We start from the raw sequence: 21,772 nt of genomic DNA, 5'->3' as shown, positions 1-21,772 counted from the left end.
CATAAAACTTTATTCGTCCCTGGGGGCAATCGCGTGCAGACAGAGTAGCTGTACCAAAACAAAATGTACAAGAATAAAATTACAACACAAAACAAGACCAACTGTACATATTAATATGAAGGAACACATATCTTCATATCTTCAGTGCATGTTTGTGTCCATCGTGAGGTAGCAGAAGTACTTATAACATTGGGCTAACAGTGTTAGCATTGTTCTGCAGCTGACAGACGAAGCTGTTAAACAAAAGCTTACATAAACGAGAATGTGTGGGGATTAAAATCAATGAGCATAGAAAAGACTCAGCAGATGTTTCCCCTCTACGTCTCTTTAGGGTCCTAGAGAGGAAACGAAAGAAATAAAATGACGGCGCTCTGCCTCCTTGTCTCGTTGCTGCAGAGATCACATTTCCGTTGGCTGCAGGAGATCTCACTTCATCCTGATGTAGCGCTTCATTCAGGAATCTATTAATAAGATGCAGGTTGGAGGCACGTGGCTCTGTTTGGGAGCAGCAAACTCCTCCTCCAGCGGCTCTAAAATCACTTTTGCTAGGGCTGAGGAGAGGGTGGTTTGTTGTGGGTTTTGGAACGGCTGACCCACAGCTGTTATTGTGCATCAGAGGTGAGTTCAGCCTGCAGGTCCAGTTGATGAATGAGACGAAACTCCACCAACTTCCTCTGGTGTAACGAGTCCAAAACACATAAACCACACGTGTTGAAACACACACAATCTCACAGGTTCTGCACCGCCAGTCAGGTCCGACTCGTTTCCCTGCACCACACCAACGACTCACCATTCATCTGATCTGTCCATCAGAGAGGAGCGGCAGCTTTGACTGATCTATCTCAGGGGTTCTGTCTCCGTGCTGTTTGCTTGGCTGAGCCTGAGATTTAAGGAGGTGTTTTATTTAGTTTCAGGGGTCATCAGGGTGGAGGAGGACGTGGTGACGGATAATGAGAGTATTGATGGTGTTAAGTGTGAGCTACAGTCCAGTATGACGATGGACACGTTTCATTGCTTCACTGTTGAAGCGAGCGTTCCAGATAAAGCCTGCGCGGCGGAGACGACTGTGGCCATAGGATTTTATCTTTTGTCGTTATCAGTCCATCGGACATACGTTCATCTGGTCCACTCTCATTAAGGCTTCGTGCTAGCTAAGGTCCCCCGCTCCCACAATTCAACACAAATATGGGTAAAACACCGTTAAAAATCTACACAGAACATGTCTTCATATTAAATCCCCCCAAAAAATGTATGAATTTGAATTTGCAGCTTTTTGCATCATGTCCCTTTCACCAAGCTTTGCTCCTCATGAAAACACTGGAGGTCAGATGTGTGTAAGCAGCTTATTTGTTCTGCTCTCCACCTCTTTGTTTTTCCTCCATTAGTGTCTCTGCTGTCAGCGCTCGCTGTGACCTCCAGGTTAAAGAAACCACCTTCAACACAAACTGTGGAGTGGTGGAGGGAAACACTTCAATATGTTACTTCATGTGGCGTCAATACAATGTGACGCTACATGTGTCCATTACTGTGGTATCTGATAAGGTAGTTTAAGTGAGTAAGTTAGTTTAAATTAGCTGTTGTGTATTTCTAGATATTTATTTATTACATAAATATCCGTAATTTCAGAATAATTTCTAAGAAGTTTACTAGGGGAAAAAATTACTGAACTTTTTCTTTATTATTAATGATTGATAGTGTGGCGCCCAGAGTCTTAAACCTACACGTATATATTTATACATAATTTAAGTATATAGTTTCCAATAATACATAATGAACTAATGTTTATTTTGATTTAAATTGATCTTTTCCTTAAAGCCCATTATTTCCACTATAATTAGCATCTAATTAACCTTTTTGAGTTTGAGTTTTTGATCTCTAGTAGGACTAACAATCAGAGATTCCATCGGTGTGTAACTGAGATAATAATTTAATTCTGTGTGATTTGTGAAGTGGAAACCTGTTTGAAACATTTAAACAGCTGAGGTCTTTTCCTGAATGTTACATTTAAATGGAAATAAGATTCTGCAGCATATCAAATATAGTGGCTTTACACGATGGAGCCAACACAACTAGAAAATTGTTTTTTCTTTAGTTTACCTTGTGTGTTGAAGATAATGTTCTCGACTGTCTGTCAGCGTCACAGTTACTGTCCTTAATTTTCAATCTCCTCTGTCATTTCCTGTCAGGATTTTCCATCTTCTCATTTCTGTCATTCAATCAGGTTAGTTTTGTGTCTCCTGTCATCCATCTCCCTTTATTTTTTTTTTTTTTTACCAATCACTCTTCTCTTTGCGTCTCATTGTCAGTACGCCTGTGGGACGGCACAGGAGACCCTGGTAAAAATAGCCTTGATAATTAAAAGCCAGAGCCTCCAGTCACCCTGCTGCCTTTCAGCTTGAGCTCTGGTCCTTGTTTCTCCTCCATCCTTCTGCCGGCTGTGCTGCTATCTCTGCCTGCCAACGTGGACGTCCATCACTGGGTGACCTTTACACAGCCTCTGTTAGCATCACTTCCCCACCATGTCTGTAGAGCAGCTGATAATTACAGGTGACGTGTTTCCACCTGATGGATAACACCGCTTCAGACAACTTTAGAAAAGGTTGCTAACTTCTATTATATACTATATCAACACCTCTCTCAGTATACTTAATATTAACTGAATAATTGTTAGGTCTATAACTCAAAGATGTTTTCACTTCAATGATACATAAGAAAGGGTGGAAAAGTGGGAAATCATCAGAGATTGTTTTTCATTCATGCATGAAATGTGGCTTTGTCGAGAGCTGCAGGGATGACATTTTTTGGAGTCCAACAGGAAGTAAGCATCCATTAGATTTTAGATTATTTCAAGGCAAGGCAATTATATTTGTATAGCACCTTTCAACAACAGGGCAATTCAAAGTGCTTTATGTAAAACATTAACAGCACATTAAAACAAGCCAATAAAATACAATTTAAAAATAAATTAAAAGATAGAAATCACAGAGCAGTATAATACGTTCATAGATAGTATTGTCTACTGAAAGGCAGCGGCAAACAGAAAAGTCTTGAGACTGAAGAAAATAATAAATGTGGCAAACAGACATTTATGATTCATATTAAAGTTAGGTTGGCTGTAAAGGAACTACACCACGGACACATGACTGCATGTCACCACCATCAAGCTAAAGGCTGACTAGTGTAGTGAGTACCTACAGTTAGACTGTTCTGGATGGTACAACATTTAGGTAAACTATATTTTTTGGCAAGTAACATATTCAAAGGAGACAGTCATAGAATGTCTGATTTCCAGAGAATAAAGCCTGAAAACCTCTGCTACACTCAAACTTTGACAGCTAGTGTATGTGGGCTGGACCACAGGGCTTATTTCTTTATTTCAACTAATTAATCCTCTGAAGTCTATGGCTGTGTCCATTGATTAGCTGGGAGTCTCAGTCATGTAACGTGTAGAACAGTTGTGGGGGTCCTCCTCAGCTGAACCTCCAGGATCACTGCCAGTTTTCATTTGAAACCCAGTCGATCCCAGAGACGAGCTCTGGCTTCACAAATGATTCTATCATCAGCTTGAAGTGAAAGAAAGGTGCACCTGCAGGGGGAGGGGGCTAGTCATTCATCACTGTGGGTCGCCTCCTGGCTGCTGTAGATATGTTTTCTTGCTGCCGCGTGATGAGCATGTTTTCCTGCTCTGTAACTGAGTCTGACCTGACGCCGTGTGATGAAAGACACTGTAATGAGATTTGTCAGCCTTTTCTAATCTTTGATTTATAAGCAGGATAAACCGAAGATGAGGTGATCCGGGTTACTAGGCAACAGGTGTCTGCCTTCATGACCAAAACAGGCCCCTTTAAAGCAGACCTGTGGCAGTTTTGTTTGCAAGTATTAAAGGAGAACTCTTTTTTTTTTTTTATGGTGCATACTTGTATTTCAGGTTACTCCTCGGACATCTTTACATGCTTAAATGCTCAAAAAACACGTTATTTTCCCATCCTGGCTGTGCTGCAGCTCTTCTCAGCCTCTCTCTGAAACACTCTGTTTGAGCTCCTGCCCCTCCCTCCCAAAAAGCCTGGTGTGCTCTGATTGGTCAGCTGGCCCACTTGATTGTTGATCAACTGCTTAGTGTGTTTGTCACACAGTGAGTAGAAAGAGTAGAATAATATAAAAGTAGGCAGAATGAAAGGGAGGCTTGAATGAGCGAGAGAGAGATGAGGGCAGGGTAATACGATTTCATCAGAGATAATATCCATGATTCATACATGAGAGGGAGGCGGCAGGCGGACTGTACAGCCAACGAATAGGAGCTGGAGGGAGATCAGATTACAGCTCGGTCTGCTGTTTCCGCTCCATTAACTAATGGACAGCCACTTCTCACCGTGGTAGATGGATCGGGATCAGACCAGATCTGTCAGGTTTGATCACACTGATTTTAATGCACCGACCCACAGAGACTTGTCCTCCAGGGAAATAAATGACGGCATTTGTCCACGTCCTTATGTAAAACCTTTGATTGGATTTAACTGTCGGGAGCTGTGAGTTATGATTGTTTGTGCTTCACAGGCGAAGGGGGAAGTGGCGTGATGTCACTGAGGTCCTTTAGATGATGTCACAGAGAGAATGAAATACAGTTCAGCATCTAAGCCGGTGTGCAAAACGGTTGACTAATAAAATTACATGAAATTAAACTGCACTCTTAATTTTGAAACAGTTTGAAACATGGTTAATGAACTACACCATCAGCTTAAGGCAATAAAATGACTAGGTTAGGTTCAGAAAAAAAATCATGGTTTGGTTTAAAATAAAATAAAAACCCAACAAAACGACTTGGTTCTAACGAAAACTGGCAGGTTCTGCTGAAAGGTATTTTAGATGTGATGAACTTGATTTCGAGAGCCCATCATGACGCCCCCTGTGGATTTTTCCCCTGCACAGCCTGAAGCCAATTTTTATCACAGCGTCTCATGTTCCTACAGCTGCTTTGATTGTTCGATCCATCTGTATGAACCGGCTTTACTGCGGCTCCCGTTCACTGACTCTGACAGGAGGCTCTTTTCAGTTAACCTCGGAAGTCATGGAAATTACAAATCTGAGTGGGAATCAATCTGTAGTACAAGGTTTTAGAGAATGGTGAGTAAAAGGGTTTTTAGATGAATTGTGTGTGTGGCCGTATATAAGAAGTGGACATCATGACATCACTAATTGGTAGTGGCCCACAAGTTTCATGAAAGTTGCACCAATAGTTTTTCCATAATACTGCTGTCGAACCAACAAACCAAACTGAAAACATGAACACAAGCAGTCAGTGTCTTCTATTTCAAAGTCTTGTCTTTGTCCTGCGTTTATGTTCATGTGTTTTTGTGCTGCCTTTCTGCAAAAGGAATGTGCTCTTGTGAGACATTCAAAGCCTCTCCTATCAGTGTAGGAATGTGTATAGTGAATGGGTGAATGCTTGCATGTAGTGTAAGCGCTTTGAGTGGTCAGAAGATTTGAAAAGCTGTATATAAATGCAGGTCCATTTACTAATTAAAAGTCACATTCAAACTGCAATTCAGAGATTGAAAAAAAGGTTTTTCATTAGTCCATGCAATCATTTCAACTGCTGAAATCTTTCTCCCTGAATACACTGGACATTAAGAATCCCATTGGACTCCCATGGAGACATTATAATGAAAGTGATTAGGGACAAAATCCACAGTTCTAGTTCTGTGCAGTTACATTTTTTTGCTTCAAAAAGCTTCAGTAAGTAGCCATGGTTCAGACTACTTCAAAATGAAGCCTCATTTTACCATCATATTAAAGCAACACTTAAGAACTTTTCCTCTTCGGTCCCCCTACAGGTTGGAAGGGAATTGTCCATTACTGCCGTCGTAAATAATTTAGCCTACCGCAGCCTCCGTCGCACGCACGTTATTTGTTTGTATGCAGAACCGGCTCTGGAAACGATCAACGATTTGAACGATGTCCAGTGACAAGGTAGAGCAGCTAACGCCTTAGCTAAGATTAGCTAACATGAGCCATAGCGATAGTTACATATTAGCACAATAGCTAACGCCTTAGCTAACATGAGCCAATAAAATAATCGACAATGTATTATACACAGATGCACACAAAAAAAATGATTACCGGTATTATTTACAAGTCCAGCAGCAACAAAGCCAAGTCACCATCCGTCTTGCATTTTGTAGCCTCCTTCAGCTTTCGCCAACGAGTGTGAGCCGGTCCGATATTCACTCTCGTACGAGCTCTTTCTTTGTCATGCTCCCGTTTTATTTTCTTCGCCTCATCGGACATTATACTCCTCCTTTTCTTTGCAGGCTCTGCCATGACGCCAATTTAAAAACTACCTAGCGGCAAGGTATCTTCCACGCACCTGCCGGGTGTTCTCCCACTGATCTCTACGCAGAGCCTCCACCTACCGGCTTTTGTAACGCTTGCCGTAAAGCAGGTCAAATTCGTAGTCTCATTAGAACTACAAAACCGCTACCCGACAAGGCAAAGTTACATAGTGTGGTTACAGCCAATAGACGGCTGCAGAGCGAATGCTGAAGTGCCGTTCACCCGGTTTTGAAGTGATGAACCACTGAAACTATTTTGGAAACATTGTTTTAAGGCACTAAATACTCTTTAGTGTTGCTTTAATGGTGGATTTTTAATCTCTTTTTTCCTTCTTCACAGAATGAGGACTTCAGATTTTGTCCCCAATCACGTACACAGAAATAGTTATTTCCAATCAGGTGATAACTGCCATTAATGAGATATCATTAAAGATAAAATTACAAAAACGCTATCCTTGTAATCTTCTGAATTTGAGCTGCCAGTGGAGCTTCATCCTGTTTTGTATTACAATTGATGTTTAATAACCCCAAAAATGTATTAGCCAGAATCTGTGAAACTATCATAAAATGTTCAACTTTCTGAGGGGAAAGAAACCAATGAAACTTAAAATGGTAATATTTAATCAAAATCGCTTAATTCTACATTTCTCAGTTCACCCTAAATAAACCGTTTGCACCAACCAGATCCTGTAAAAAACATCAAATGCTGTGTTCCTGAGTGCAGCTGAGAAGCCATGATTGCCTCAGCTGAGACAAACCTGAAAAAACTTGCAGCCTGGTCTCCTAAATACTATGTTGCCAACGAAACTGCATTCGGAATGAAAGGTTATTTCTTGTGGATTCCATTTGCTCTCTTGTATCTGGAACATGTGTATCCATTGACAGTCTTTACTGATAGCTTGCATTTACACTTCATTCATTTTCATGCATTTTAGCTGCAAATCACCATCATGTTAAATCAGCATCATTTTTAACTGTTGATTTTTTGTTTAAATTAGTTCATCCAGCTGTGGTAAACCAGCCGATGTGTGGCTAGTTTTCCTGCATATCTAGGACTTCTACAACATTCAACTTCCAAGCAACAATGATGCCATGTCATGAACAAATGTAGACGCCCCCCCCCCCCCCTTTGGCAAGTCTATTGACTCAAGTAAACCCATGTGAACATAAATACTGTTCATGTTCAGATAACAATCCGGACTTTAACTCAATATTTATAGCCCAGCTGCACTGTTGTGGTTCAATAATGAATAACAGTATTTTCCCCTGTCATGTAACACTGTGGGCACATCACAACACAAAATCAAGCTTCAATGATTTAATCCAAAAACTATTTATATCAATTACATGTTTGTTTCATACTCTTTAACCTCTAATAAAATGAGTTATTATTGAAGGAAAAACATCAGTATAACAGCTGACTATTTTTCTCTGTGTTCTCTGCTGAAGGCAGAAGTCAATGATTCAGATGATTGGGGCCTTTTTTCAAATGTTGTAACCTTCGCTCGTCTTTTGTTTCCTGGAAAGCAACCAATCACTTAACACATAAAACTCACTGGTCAGTGATAACTGCACCCATGGTTCAATTACGTGTGTGTGTGTGTGTGTGTGTGTTATATTTATGACTTTAATGAGCTCTTAGAGCTTTTGACATTTCAGTGGCAGGAGCAGCCCCTTCTCCCACCCCTTAAATGTCGTCCTGCAACATAAAGACACCCTCATCATCTGGCCCCGCCCCCTAGTGACATCACCGGCTCACATTAGAACAAAATCACCTCATACAGTATATATATTGGAGTTGATGGCTGCCAAATACAATTTATTTTTGTTTAACATGTAATGACGATGAAGTATCTTATCTTCTTCATGTCTTGTTCCATATTACAATCATTAACAACATTTTAACAAGTAATATTACATGCTCTATTAAATAGTACTATTTAATACTATATATACTATACTTGCATACAGTTCTTCTATGTAGTGAGAATTATACTTCATGTGTTTATGTTGGACCTCAATGACCATTCACTGCCTGCTCTCTCCTGATTGCGAATTGCCTTGTTTCTATGGCGATAAACCCCTCTCCCCTTGCCCAACACACACACACACACACAGCGCATACCTGCTAATTGGCTGTAATTAACCTCTTTTGGCTATTTTAATTTTGCCCATCCATAAATCCCCCCCCAAGCCCCTTACTGTCTAGTCTCTAAAAGGTTTGTTTTTGCAAGCACCTCAGGAAGTTTTTGTAAACAAGAATGAATTTGGATGAATTTATAACAGATTATTCCCAATGTTTCCGTTATTTTTTAGGACCTTTTAATATAATATCCAATGGTATTTATTATTTTTTTGTTTATTTTTAACATAAAATGACAATAAATGAGTGAAAAAACACTTGCAGGAACTACAAAACAGCACCAAGATGCCACAGCCACCCTGAACTGCAGCTAATTTACTCATGTTTTCCTACCTGCTTCCTGTTAAACAACTCAGTAACTGGTGAATTACACTAGCAGTAAATAAAATCAAGAAAATATTGCAGGTTATCCTGAGACACAGTACATTGGTTATCAGACATTGACAGTGATACTGAATGTTCAGTGTAGATACTGGTATGAATCTAGTTCAGACTTGTTTCAACTCCGTGTCTCGGTTCCTCAGGTGTAACAGGACTCGTCCACCTGGATGAGATGGGAGACAGAGAGACGGACTTCGCTCTGTGGGACATGATCGACACCAATGCCAGCGCCTTCCAGGTGAACCTTCAGAATTAATTATAATATAATTTGAATGTAAATATTTAATTAATATTAATATTACATGCGCAGCTCAGTGATTTTATAAGCAAACTTAGAACTATTAAGTATGTTTTGTTCACAAATGATTCAAATTTCACGATTTATATTTTGACTTGTCACAGCAGGAGAAGCACAGGTGGAACTAATGACCTTATTCATAATCAACGTTTTAATGTCCTCTGGGAACAGGCGGATATATCCACCTCACTTTACAAAGTCCAATTTATGTTCCTCTAAACATCCTGGTATTTATTTACTCACTATTTAAAATCTCTCTACACAAGATATCCAAACTGATCTACAATCGACAAAATCCAGTAGAAATGTGTTATAAAAATGTTGCTTTCAATCATTACCACACATTCATAGTAATGAACAACATTGAACTGCGAGCTTAGCGTGATCAATTATTGTTTATTAAGGTAAAGAAGAGTGTCGTCCGCATTAACTCTGACTGACAGGAACTCAAATCTTAAAGCGTTACGTGTGACGTCATCTTGTAATGTTTGTTTTATTCCAGATAGTTTTGGTGTACAACAGTTCCGAGGAGCAGCTGACTGCCATACCTGGAACGACACCACACTGGCTGGGCGGAGTGTGTCCTCCGGATGTTCCCGTCTGTGGCTTCAAGAACGACAACCCAATCTGCCTCACCAGTCAGTGGACAAAACATGTTTGCTTAATGCCTGGTTCAGACAACAGGATATTTGTGTTGGTTCATTGGTACCTGTGTTACCATATTGATATTGTACTGTAATTGATGGTTTCTCTGTAGAGAATGTGGATGTAGGTTATTAAATAGTTTCTCTCTGTGACAGAGACGGTCACCATCCACCAGATGGTTTCTATCGTGCTGTTCTTCATCTTTATGATGACCGTTACCGTCACCATCTTCATCTACAGGTCTGTTCTCACCAAACTATCTTACATGACTGATTACTATTACTCTTGACTTTTTGAACAAATGAATGAATGAATGAATGAAACCTTTATGAAACCTTTATGGGAATTTGCTTTGCACAGAAAGATCAAATTAACATAAATAGACATAATTCCAGACGAGTATAAATAAAATTCTTCAAATCAATAAATATGTTATATCACAAGGCATCATATGGTGCATTTTCACATGAAGTATCATACTGTTGTACTCTGACCTCTTGCAGGTGATTAAAAGTATTTCGCTGGAAAGGGAGTTGGTGTGTAACCTGTGTGTGTGTCTGCAGGCGGATGAAGTTGGAGAAGGAGCTGGTGGCTCAGCTCTGGAGGATTACCTTGGACGACATCCAGATGAGCAACATGGAGAAGGTGCTGCGCAGCGGCAGCAGGATCACACTGTCCCTGGTCAGCACACACACACACACACACGCACACGCACACGCACACACACACACACACACACACACACACACACACACACACACACACACACGAAAATAATTACCTCGTCATTGTAGTTTATTTTTGTATTCTGTAATTGTATTTGTCCAGCATCTAATGTTAAGTGTCTTTGAGTACCTTAAAAAGTGCTATATAAGTCATATGAATTATTATTCTAATTAGAAACTGAAGGATGATGTGTTTCCTTTTTGTGTTGAGTAGCTGAAAACTGTGACTGTCTTTATTTTTTAGAGATACGTAGTTCTCACGGGATAGATGATGATCTTATAGAATGTAACGTATTGCTGCAGATGAAACTACTTCAAAACACGCAACACATTAATGTAGCAGTAATATCCAGAAATATCCGATATAATAGTAAAACACTGACAGGGAACACTTTCCAAGATCATCAATTATTTTACTTCAACTAAACACTTTTACTTCAACTAAATACTTTTACCTATAGTACAACTCTGTCTCCTACAAAAGTACATTCCCATACAACTCAACTGCACCCTCAAATGCGTTTCCAAGGAAATATATTATTTCTGGACCGAACAGTCGCAGTTTTAAACAGTTTAGTGTTTAACGAACCAAACAAAACAAAAAAATGCAACACAACTACATTGTTAGCTTCAGTAAGTAGCATCACGGTTTGGCTTAAAATTACTACAAAACTGAAAAAAAAACAACATAAGAACACTAAAAAAGTAATAGATGATGTAAGAATGCCACTTGAGTCCGCCAGGAGACGAACCCAGACCTCCTCCCTACGTGGACTTCTGTGGACTTTGAAACTGATTTGATATACGTCAAGATCAAACCCACAACAACATATGTTTTCATTGTTTGGGAATGTAATTTGGGAGACCGGGCATAAGAATTCACAAATAACACTCATTACATTTCATTTTAACTGCAGGACTTGTGCCTGTAGTGGAGTATTTTCACAGTGTGGTATGAGTACTTGTCGTGCAGTACATACTTCTTCCACCACACACTCCCACACTGACCCCTGTCTGTCTCCAGAGGGGCTCCAACTACGGCTCGCTGATGACTGGAGATGGAAACATGCAGGTTTTTGCAAAGACGGGATACTACAAGGTCAGTGTGATGTTTTGAAGAAGTCTGACTGAATGTGAAGGTGCAGAGAGAGTCTATAACTGTCTGTCTGCAGCCGTTTCCTCAAAGCCTGTTTATCTTTCATCAGCTCCGCAAAACGCTGTCTAAAAGCTCTTTCCTCTGACACAGGAAGTGATGCACTTTACATCTCAGAGGGGTCGTTTCACAAAAGCTCTTTTTCCCCCCCACTTCATATTCCACTCCGATTAAAAACATATTCATGAACTGATGAATGGACTGCAACCTGTGTGGGCAGGACCTCATATCTTTATGTTAATGATTGCAAACAGAAAAAAATATGAAAAGATTTAGCTGCCAAGTCACGTCTTCAGGATTTGGGTTCCTAGTTGAAATGAAGATTACCGTATGTTTATGATCGGAGTTAAGGGGTTTATATTTGTGTGTTGTGGTCCAATGATCGTTCTCTCTGTGTTCTCCAGGGAAACATCGCAGCCATCAAATACACCAATAAGAAACGCATCGAGCTGAACAGGGAGGTCCTGTTTGAACTCAAACATGTAAGCATCTGATTCTTTTCCTTTTAGTTCATTTTATTTTTAATTTTATTACCATAAAGGTAGATTTTAAAATAGTTGAAACATGTCAAGAGAGAGCAAAGAGTGAAGATGACATCATTCACCAAAAGAACAACACTTCCAAACGAGGGGTGTCATAGGGTGTGGGGTAAAGTCATCCTCAACACTTTGTGTTTGTGTAGATGCGAGACGTCCAGAACGAACATCTGACCAGGTTCATTGGAGCGTGCATCGACCCTCCCAACATCTGTATCATCACAGAGTACTGTCCCAGAGGAAGTCTGCAGGTACACCTGTCTGACTCTCTCTGTGTCTGTCTGTGTTTAACCGTCTCTCCGTTTGTCTGTCTCTCTCTCTCTCTGTCTATCCGATTGTCCCTTAACAGTCCGTCTGTCTGTCTGTCTGTGTTTAACTGTCTCTCTGTCTGTCTGTCTCTCTCTCTGTCTGATTGTCTGTCTGTCCCTTCAGGACATCTTGGAGAACGACAGCATCACTCTGGACTGGATGTTCAAATATTCTCTCATCAATGACATCGTCAAGGTGCAGTTTCTGTCGTCATGTTAATAATCCCATCATATCCAACCGAGATCCTGCCTATCTGATAATATATATCTATCTATCTGCAGGGCATGGTGTTCCTCCACAACAGCGTGATGCTCTCTCATGGGAAACTCAAGTCGTCCAACTGTGTCGTTGACAACCGCTTCGTCCTGAAGATCACAGACTACGGTTTGTCCAGCTTTAGATCCGAGTGCGACTCAGGAAAAGACGCACATGCCTACTACGCCCGTAAGTCGCTTTTAACTTTTTTAACTCTGTGCGATTTAAACTTCCAGACCACATTAACACACAATATATATATATACTGTATATACTGTATGTATCTTCGTTGTGTCTTGCTGCTGCAGGGAGGTTGTGGATGGCTCCAGAGCTGCTCAGAATGGAGTCTCCTCCTCCTCAGGGAACTCAGAAAGGAGATGTCTACAGCTTCGGCATCGTCCTCCAGGAGGTGGCGCTACGCCGAGGAGCCTTTTTCCTGGAGGGATACCCGCTCAGCCCCAAAGGTAGGACAGTAGAGACAGAGCATGTGGACGCTTCATAAAAACAGTGGATCTAAGGGCTTTTATAGGGTCTAATTGCCCTGACTAAACACATTATTTGGTTCAATATTGGATGCAGGAATAAATGAGGGATTCTTTTTGTCGGCCAAACCACACAATGAGTAACCACTTCATCCTGCAGAGTCCGGCTTCCTAATGCTTCCTCTGTTGGTTTGTGTGGATCCCTAAGAACAAACAGAAACAGTCGCTCTGCTTCCCAGAAACCTCAGTGAAGGAAGTGAGACGCCACAGCGCCGGGCTGATTCTCCACCCGCTGGTTTGAGTTCAACACTGTTTGTGGCTTTCCTTCTGTTTACTTGTGGTTTCCCCTCATTAGGACATTTTGGATGTCTGTCCCAGTTCGTCAGACATCTGTTTGTCCAAGGAGACTGTCCTTCAGTAACAGACCAATTTGGAGAGGACGTCACGTTTACGTCACTGCAGTTCAGGGGATTTTGTTTAGTTCTTCTTCTATAGAGATACTTGGTTGTTCTTTTGTAGAGGTATTGGGTAAGTGGCTCTGTGGCTCAGACAGCCCGTCTTCTGCTGGAAAACCTGTCAAACAATCAGAGAAGGCATCCAGATGATCCATATTCTTCTGACACAATATAAATCATTACTTTTTACAAACACAGAAAAGATGTTTGAAATTCTCAGTGTTGACCCTTCAGAATCATTATGAGTGCACAGCTCGTACACCAGAATATAGATCATGTGAAAAATGGATGAATTAATACGTTTATCAAAGACTGTTTTCGTCATGGACTCAATGAACACATCTTGAGCTGAATCTCAAGCTGGTATCCATGTATGTAAAACAGCTGATGACCAGCATCGCTGCCGGATCGGACCAATATACTAATAAACATAGTATATATGTGAGGTGTGGCTGGAGTTCACCACAGCGGCCACATTTCGTTCCAGACTGCAGATTTTTCCTAGCCAGTCTGGCTTGACTTAGATGGACTCCGTCTCGCACTTTTATCTGGATTCATGAAACATTTTCTTTTACTAAAAATGAAAAGAACAAAGAAGCAGAAATGAAAGCAACGATTTTTTAAGATCAAACCATGATAAAAAAATGATTCAATTATCTGCAAAGAAGCGTTGGCAGTTGAGTCGCGTCTCCCTCCCCAGTGTTATGATGCATTATTGAGCTGAATGCAGACTGCTGCTGTGGTAGATCAGGCAAACAAAGCAGGAGGTTGGCGGTGAATGGATGGAGAGATTTTGGGAGATTGAGTCTGAGTCGTGACGGCGACTGAATGAGGGGAGATAGAGATAAAGCACAATGAGACTGAACCCAGTAATTACACAGAGATGGAGGAGGAGAGACACTTTGTGATTGAGAGGGTGAGAAGAGAAGTACTGGACATTTATTTCCTCTCTTTGTCCGACCTGTTGCCAGCTGGATGCCGCTTCCATCACCCAGCGGGTTTCTTCCCCTCCAGCTTTATTTCCACAAACGCTTTCCAGTGCTAGAAGTGTTGAACGCTTTCAGAGCTGTCAAGCTGCCCTCTGCCAAGGCCTCATTTATTTTAAAAAGGCTGGTGGTTGAATCAACCGAGAAAACCTGAAGTTGACATGGAAAAGTTTGCGTTTCCAAACCACAGAGGACGAAAAGGACGAGGATGAAGTGTGTTTCTAGGAATTATGGAGAAAAGAAAACAAAGATTTCACCTAAAACTCAGCATTAATATCAATATTGAAAATGAGTTAGCCTTAAAGCAACACTTAAGAACTTTTCCTCTTCGGTCCCCCTACAGGTTGGAAGGGAATTGTCCATTACGGCCTACCGTAGCACGCACATTATTTGTTTGTATGCAGAACCGGCTCTGGAAACGATGAACGATTTGAACGATGTCCAGTGACAAGGTAGAGTAGCTAACGCCTTAGCTAAGATTAGCCAACATGAGCCATAGCGATAGTTACATATATATTAGCACAATAGCAATTTTTAACCTGAATAAAACCGAACTCCTCTTCATCCCAGGGAAAGACTGCCCTCACATGGACCTGTCGGTCACTGTTGAGGGCATCACAGTATTTCCTTCCTCAACTGCGAGGAACCTGGGTGTAATCCTCGATGACCAACTATCCTGCACCCCCAACATCACTGCTGTGGCCCGATCCTGCAGATTTGCCCTCTACAATATCCGCAGGATTCGGACCTTCCTCACAAAGGATGCAACGCAGCTCTTGGTCCAAGCACTGGTCATCTCCCGCCTTGACTACTGCAACTCTCTCCTGGCCGGACTCCCGGCCTATGCGATTAAACCATTGCAGCGTATCCAGAACGCTGCAGCACGCCTTATCTTCAATCTACCCAAATTCTCCCACGTGACCCCCCTCCTCCGTGACCTCCACTGGCTCCCTGTTGCAGCACGCATCCAATTCAAGACGATGACACTGGCCTTCAGGGCCATCAATGGAACGGCACCTGCCTACCTTCAAACACTGGTCAAACCTCATGCCCCGAAGCGAGCACTCCGCTCCTCTACTTCAGCTGGCCGGCTGGTACCACCATCGCTGAAATCAAACAAATGTCGCTCAGCAAAGTCCAGACTCTTCTCTGTTCTGGTGCCTCAGTGGTGGAACGAACTCCCGACCAATGTCAGGACAGCAGAGTCATTTGCCATCTTCCGAAAAAGGCTCAAGACTCACCTGTTCAGACTTCACCTCGACTCTACATAGCATGACCCACTAACACCCTCCCTCGACCCCCCCCCCCCCCCCCCCGCAAAAAAAAAAAAAAAAAAAAAAAAAAAAACTCGGATCGTAGCACTGTTACTCTTGAAGTACTACTTTACTCAGATGAGGACCTAGCACTTGTTCTATTTTTAGCTCTTACTGCATCGGCAATGATACGTCGTGGTTTCTTTGTTTCCTTCTTTTGACAAATGTACTTATTGTAAGTCGCTTTGGACAAAAGCGTCTGCTAAATGACCTAAATGTAAATGTAAATGTAAATGTAAATGTAAATAGCTAACGCCTTAGCTAAGATTAGCTAACATGAGCCATAGCGATAGTTACATACATATTAGCACAATAGCTAACGCCTTAGCTAACATGAGCCATAGCGATAGTTACATACATATTAGCACAATAGCTAACGCCTTAGCTAAGATTAGCTAACATGAGCCATAGCGATAGTTACATACATATTAGCACAATAGCTACCGCCTTAGCTAACATGAGCCATAGCGATAGTTACATATATATTAGCACAATAGCTAACGCCTTAGCTAAGATTAGCTAACATGAGCCATAGCGATAGTTACATACATATTAGCACAATAGCTAACGCCTTAGCTAACATGAGCCAATAAAATAATCAACAATGTATTGTACACAGATGCACACTGTTGGGAAAAAAATATATATTACCAGTATTACTTACTTACGAGTCACCATCCGTCTTGCATTTTGTAGCCTCCATCTTCCATGCACCTGCCGGGTGTTCTCCCACTGATCTCCACGCAGAGCCTCCACCTACCGGCTTTTGTAACGCTTGCCGTAAAGCAGGTCAAATTCGTAGTCTTGTTAGAACTACAAAACCGCTACCCGACGAGGCAAAGTTACATAGTGCTGTTACAGCCAATAGAGGGCTGCAGAGCGAATGCTGAAGTGCCCTTCACAAAGTTTTGAGGTGATGAACCACTGAAACAATTTTGGAAACATTATTTTAAGGCACTAAATACTCTTTAGTGTTGCTTTTACATGGATTAATAATATTTTGACTTCAGTTTGCCAAATAATTAAAGTCTGTTTTTGCGAAAATTAAAAGAAGAAAATTACTTATTTCTTTCCACATTTCTTTTTTCAGACTGGTCGATTATTGTTCTAGTTTGTCTTTTTGGCAGCTTTTCCCAACATTTCAGTTTGGCTGCTCCCCCCCCCCCCCCCCCACCCCACCCCACATGTTCACCAGTTTAATAACCATCCTTCCAGTTATTTATTACCATCCAAATGCTGGAGTTTGTGAAATGTGTCTGAAAGGACAGGATTTCATCGGTTAAAATGACACTGTACATGTTTGTCTATGTGAGGAGCGTTCATGCATCTCTCCCTGTCCTCTGCAGAGATCGTGGACCGGGTGGTTCTGGGCGAGTGGCCCTGCCTCAGACCCACCCTCGACCCCCAGAGTCACAGCCCTGAGATGGGTCAGCTGATGCAGCGCTGCTGGGCCGAGGAGCCGACGGAGAGACCGGAGTTCAACCACATCCGGGTGCTGCTGCGCAAACAGAACAAGTGAGGCTTTAGATAAGAGCCGAGTAGAAACCTGAATGAGTGAAATTTGCTCACACAAACTTAAATATTAGTGTTATGTTGCCTCGGTATGCTCACGACATTTCAGCAGGGCTCATGTTATGCAGGTATCGAATGAAAGTTAAACATGTTAGATCATCATCTTCAAATATGAAAAAGTAGGATACATAAATATAAGTAACAAAGTTTACTGGGTTTGTGTGTGTGTATTTTTTCAGAGAGTCCAGGACCAACATCCTCGACAACCTGCTGTCCCGTATGGAGCAGTACGCCAACAACCTGGAGGAGCTGGTGGAGGAACGAACACAAGCTTATCACGAGGAGAAACGCAAGGCTGAAGCACTACTCTACCAGATACTGCCACAGTGAGTACTGCAGCAGGAGAACAGGAGTACTGCCACAGTGAGTACTACAACAGCAGAACAGGAGTACCATCATGGTATAGTATAATTGAAAAAAAAATCTGAAACCCGCAAGCCCGGTGAAGCAACCAGCAATTGGCGACCCCCCTGCAGCCTCGGATGTGCTCCCGAGACAACCGCTCTGGCCAGGTTCACACCACACGACCCCCCCCCCCCCCAAGAACAATCATCATTACAGCTGCACATGTCAACCAAGAACAGCCGACTCACCACAATGCACAAGTCAATCACCAAACGAGCTTCACAAAAGGATCAGTCTCAACAAGCAAAATGTAATTTTCCTCACACTAAACCAAACAAATGTGGAAGGTCAGTGGTCGGTAATGTGTAGCTGTGTGAAAGAGCCTTCACGATAATCAAACAAAGCAGCAGCCATGCAACAAAGGAGTTGAGAAGTGAGAGGGATCCATGTTGCTGACATGAGCTTTTATACCTGGAGCCACAATCAGGCTCAGCTGTGGCTCATCAGCTGTTAACGACCTCTGAGACAAGGAAAAGAAACACAGACCCCTACTGGATAGGAGGGGTCGTCACAAATGTCGAAATAGAAAGAAAAACATCTTTGTATGTTGAGAATAATCATAAAAAAAGTGCCAAATAAAGTAATAGAGAAGCCATACTCCAGTATGTCATAAAAAATCATTAAAAGTCATACTTTTAAAAAAAGTAAGTAGGTCATAAAAAGTTCTTTAAAATAAAATCATGTCACAAAGACGTATGCCAGTTGCAAAAAGTCCTAGTATGGAGGGTCATAAGGTCAAACTGCTCATAGTATAATATGTCATAAAAAGGTCAAAGTAATCCAGTCTTACATACAGTGCTGTACAGTGAGTACCACACATATTTCCCATGTCTGCTCGGCCTGACATACTTGGTACCTGTCTCTCTCTCGTCCTTCAGTTCAGTGGCGGAGCAGCTGAAGCGAGGTGAGACGGTCCAGGCCGAAGCGTTCGACTCTGTCACCATCTACTTCAGTGACATTGTGGGCTTCACCGCCATCTCTGCCGAGAGCACGCCGATGCAGGTGAGCAGAGTCACAAATATTATAGTGGTGATTATTATTATTATTGTACTTGTGAGAAATCAAGACACGAGTCCAGAGATGCTGAATGTTGTGACTCTGCAGGTGGTGACTCTGCTGAATGATCTCTACACCTGTTTCGATGCCATCATCGACAACTTTGATGTTTACAAGGTGAGAAAGATCAACACTCACTTCTTTAGTTTATTATAGACAAAGAGAAAGATCATCGCATTCAGCAACGGCCCAAATCATTTATGCTTCAAAGACAAACAGATCTACAATTAGAGGAGAAGAAGGAGAGAAGCTGAATGTTATTGATCCAAATTAAATATGGTATCAAAATATCAAAAGAACAAAACAATCTTACTGGTATTGTTATAGAATTAAAACCATTTACATTCAAATATATATTAAAATATAGGTGAGATGTCTTTGATGACACACTCAGGCACTCAGTTGTTGTCTGTGGCGGTGTGGCGCCCCCAGGTGGAGACCATCGGCGATGCCTACATGGTGGTGTCGGGGCTGCCGGTGAGGAATGGGAACCAGCACGGCAGAGAGATCGCCCGGATGTCCCTCGCCCTGCTGGACGCCGTCCGCACCTTCAAGATCTGCCACCGATCAGAACAGCAACTGAAGCTGAGGATAGGAATACACAGCGGTAAAAAAATATATATATATATTATTACAATTACAATTATTACATCTGATACTGAAACAAACATCTCCAGTCAGATAAAAAGAGGTGGAAGATACGGACGCATGTCAGACACATCGACTCACTCAGACTGTGTTGCAGGTCCGGTGTGTGCAGGTGTGGTGGGTCTGAAGATGCCACGTTACTGTCTGTTCGGCGACACCGTCAACACGTCGTCGCGTATGGAGTCCAGCGGAGAAGGTTAGAACTCCGCGCCGACATTGAACACAACGTCTTGCATGTACTGTACGCCCGACCTTACCTGTGTGTGTCTGTGCAGCGCTGAAGATCCACGTGTCGGCGACGACTCGCGACGTCCTGCTGGAGTTCAACTGTTTCCAGCTGGAGCTGAGAGGAGAGATCGACGTCAAGGGCAAAGGGAAGATGACCACCTATTGGCTGCTGGGAGAGAGCGACAGCCAATGAGAAAACACGGGAGGACGACGGAGGACAGAGAGGAGGGGACAAAGAGACGAGGAGGAAGTGAGGGGACGGATGAGAGAAGGGGAAAGGAAATGTGAGAGGTAGAGAAGGAAACCAAGTGAAGGAGGGAAGAGAGCAGAAGGCTTGTCCATCGTTGTCTCAGGACTCATCACTTCCTGTTTGTTTCACACTCCTGATCAAAGAGGGACCTGGACGGATTCAGACTTCACAAAACATTGGTACATTCACCACGCACATGTACGACCAGCCTGCAGAAACGATGGAGAAAAACCTGGTCTGGGATCTGCAGGACCAGGAGTCAACTGTACACATGAGAGACGGAAATGCAAGGAAGTTACGTTCATGTTGTGAGATCCACATTCAGTCCGTTTTTACAGAGAAAATGATCCTTTGGGTCTTTGGACAGTTGATCCGAGTCTCTGCTGCGGATGGTGCAGGATCACAGGATCAGGCGATTTCATCCCATTAGGGAGTCCCGGCTGCAAGGATCTTTAACGACCCAGAGTTCTCTCAGAGTCCTATGTGGACACTTTCTGTAAGTCCACATTCCTGCAGACTTTAGCTGTGGGAATTACCCACAAATCATAGCGTTGTGTCGTTAAACACGGGGTTACCACGGGGACCCCGCAGCTAAAAGACAACATTTACACAAACATTAAGGATTTAAGAGAGACCATAAAACACGTGAAACCAGAGGAATGCAAGCAGGAGTTGATATTACAGAGCCGGTTCTTTTCATCAGCATTTAGTTTGGCTTATTGAAGCAAATGCATCATTTCACCTCTCGTAAGGCAAAAAGCCTGGCAGACGTTCAAATCAGGCGTTTAGAAATGAAAACCCACAGTTGTACATGTTTTGGGACCGTCTTTAAGAAATATTACACATCTGAAGGAGGAAAATATATCCCACCCATCATTTAAGAGCGGCGTACAGCTGCTTCTCAGTGAGACAGGGCTGCGGCAGGACTCATTTAACTTGCAGTATTAGCAAGCACATCACTAAAGTTGCTCAAATCATTAAAACATGACATGTGGTTGCAGCTCTTTTGGAAATACAAGTTGTCTGTAAATATACAAATGTTTCCCTATTGTTTTTAAATAAAAAGTTGATATTCTGTGACGTTTTGTTTGTGAAGCTCCTTTGGTTCAATGACATGATGTTCACATCCGTTTAGCTGTAGGGAATCGAACCTGTGACGTCTCGGTTATAAGACTGTTTTTTTCCGGACGCGTGGTGGTCTCCACCACAAAGTGAAAGATCCTGAAAGATCCTACAGAGCTCACAGTGGGACATGTCATTTATCATCATCGTCACTGTGGTGAAGACACATTTCAGTCGTCACATCTGTTCTTTCGTCACGCTGAACTTTAACTCGATGTTGAACTTCAAGAAAAGTGAAGCGGAGCCGTTTGTTTTGATCAAACCAGCAGCGTGTTTGTTTGTACCGACCTGAATAAAGTTCTGTGCTAAGCTGTTTGTTCGCTTGGCTGAAATGTTCAAATCTGATGTGTTTTCTTTTTTGAGATTTAAAGAAGATATAACAGCTCATACAGAGAATACTCTGTTCTGATTGGCTGAGGAATTATGTTCAGATAACGTAATAAAATTATAAAAAAAAGAAATGTCTATACATTACTTCCCC

The 21,772-nt window shown here is 42.1% G+C and overlaps 1 protein-coding gene across 2 annotated transcripts in view; it reads left to right on the top strand.

Moving 5' to 3' along the window:
- The window catches only part of LOC311025150 (atrial natriuretic peptide receptor 1-like), a 120,664-nt gene that overhangs the window by 36,983 nt on the left and 61,909 nt on the right, over positions 1 to 21,772 (top strand). Inside the window, exons 6-22 of one of the 2 annotated variants that reach the window (XR_014598365.1) lie at positions 8,997 to 9,091; positions 9,654 to 9,789; positions 9,952 to 10,036; positions 10,360 to 10,477; positions 11,546 to 11,620; positions 12,079 to 12,156; positions 12,357 to 12,461; positions 12,643 to 12,714; positions 12,801 to 12,963; positions 13,083 to 13,238; positions 17,357 to 17,525; positions 17,762 to 17,908; positions 18,866 to 18,989; positions 19,092 to 19,160; positions 19,476 to 19,650; positions 19,789 to 19,887; positions 19,967 to 20,952. Coding sequence is in view for 1 of the 2 variants with exons in the window: in XM_084027912.1 (XP_083884038.1) it covers positions 8,997 to 9,091; positions 9,654 to 9,789; positions 9,952 to 10,036; positions 10,360 to 10,477; positions 11,546 to 11,620; positions 12,079 to 12,156; positions 12,357 to 12,461; positions 12,643 to 12,714; positions 12,801 to 12,963; positions 13,083 to 13,238; positions 17,357 to 17,525; positions 17,762 to 17,908; positions 18,866 to 18,989; positions 19,092 to 19,160; positions 19,476 to 19,650; positions 19,789 to 19,887; positions 19,967 to 20,112 (2,012 nt within the window). In the remaining variant the exon portion in view is untranslated. Of the gene's footprint in view, positions 1 to 8,996; positions 9,092 to 9,653; positions 9,790 to 9,951; positions 10,037 to 10,359; positions 10,478 to 11,545; positions 11,621 to 12,078; positions 12,157 to 12,356; positions 12,462 to 12,642; positions 12,715 to 12,800; positions 12,964 to 13,082; positions 13,239 to 17,356; positions 17,526 to 17,761; positions 17,909 to 18,865; positions 18,990 to 19,091; positions 19,161 to 19,475; positions 19,651 to 19,788; positions 19,888 to 19,966; positions 21,245 to 21,772 lie in introns of those variants that run through there. The other variant, XM_084027912.1, reaches the window with a different exon arrangement.

This window comes from Eutrigla gurnardus, assembly GCF_963514095.1.
Source record: "Eutrigla gurnardus genome assembly, chromosome: 14".
In the NCBI taxonomy this organism is placed as follows: domain Eukaryota; kingdom Metazoa; phylum Chordata; class Actinopteri; order Perciformes; family Triglidae; genus Eutrigla; species Eutrigla gurnardus.
The sequence above is the reverse complement of the archived record's forward strand: the minus strand, read 5'-3'. Positions and strand labels throughout refer to the sequence as shown.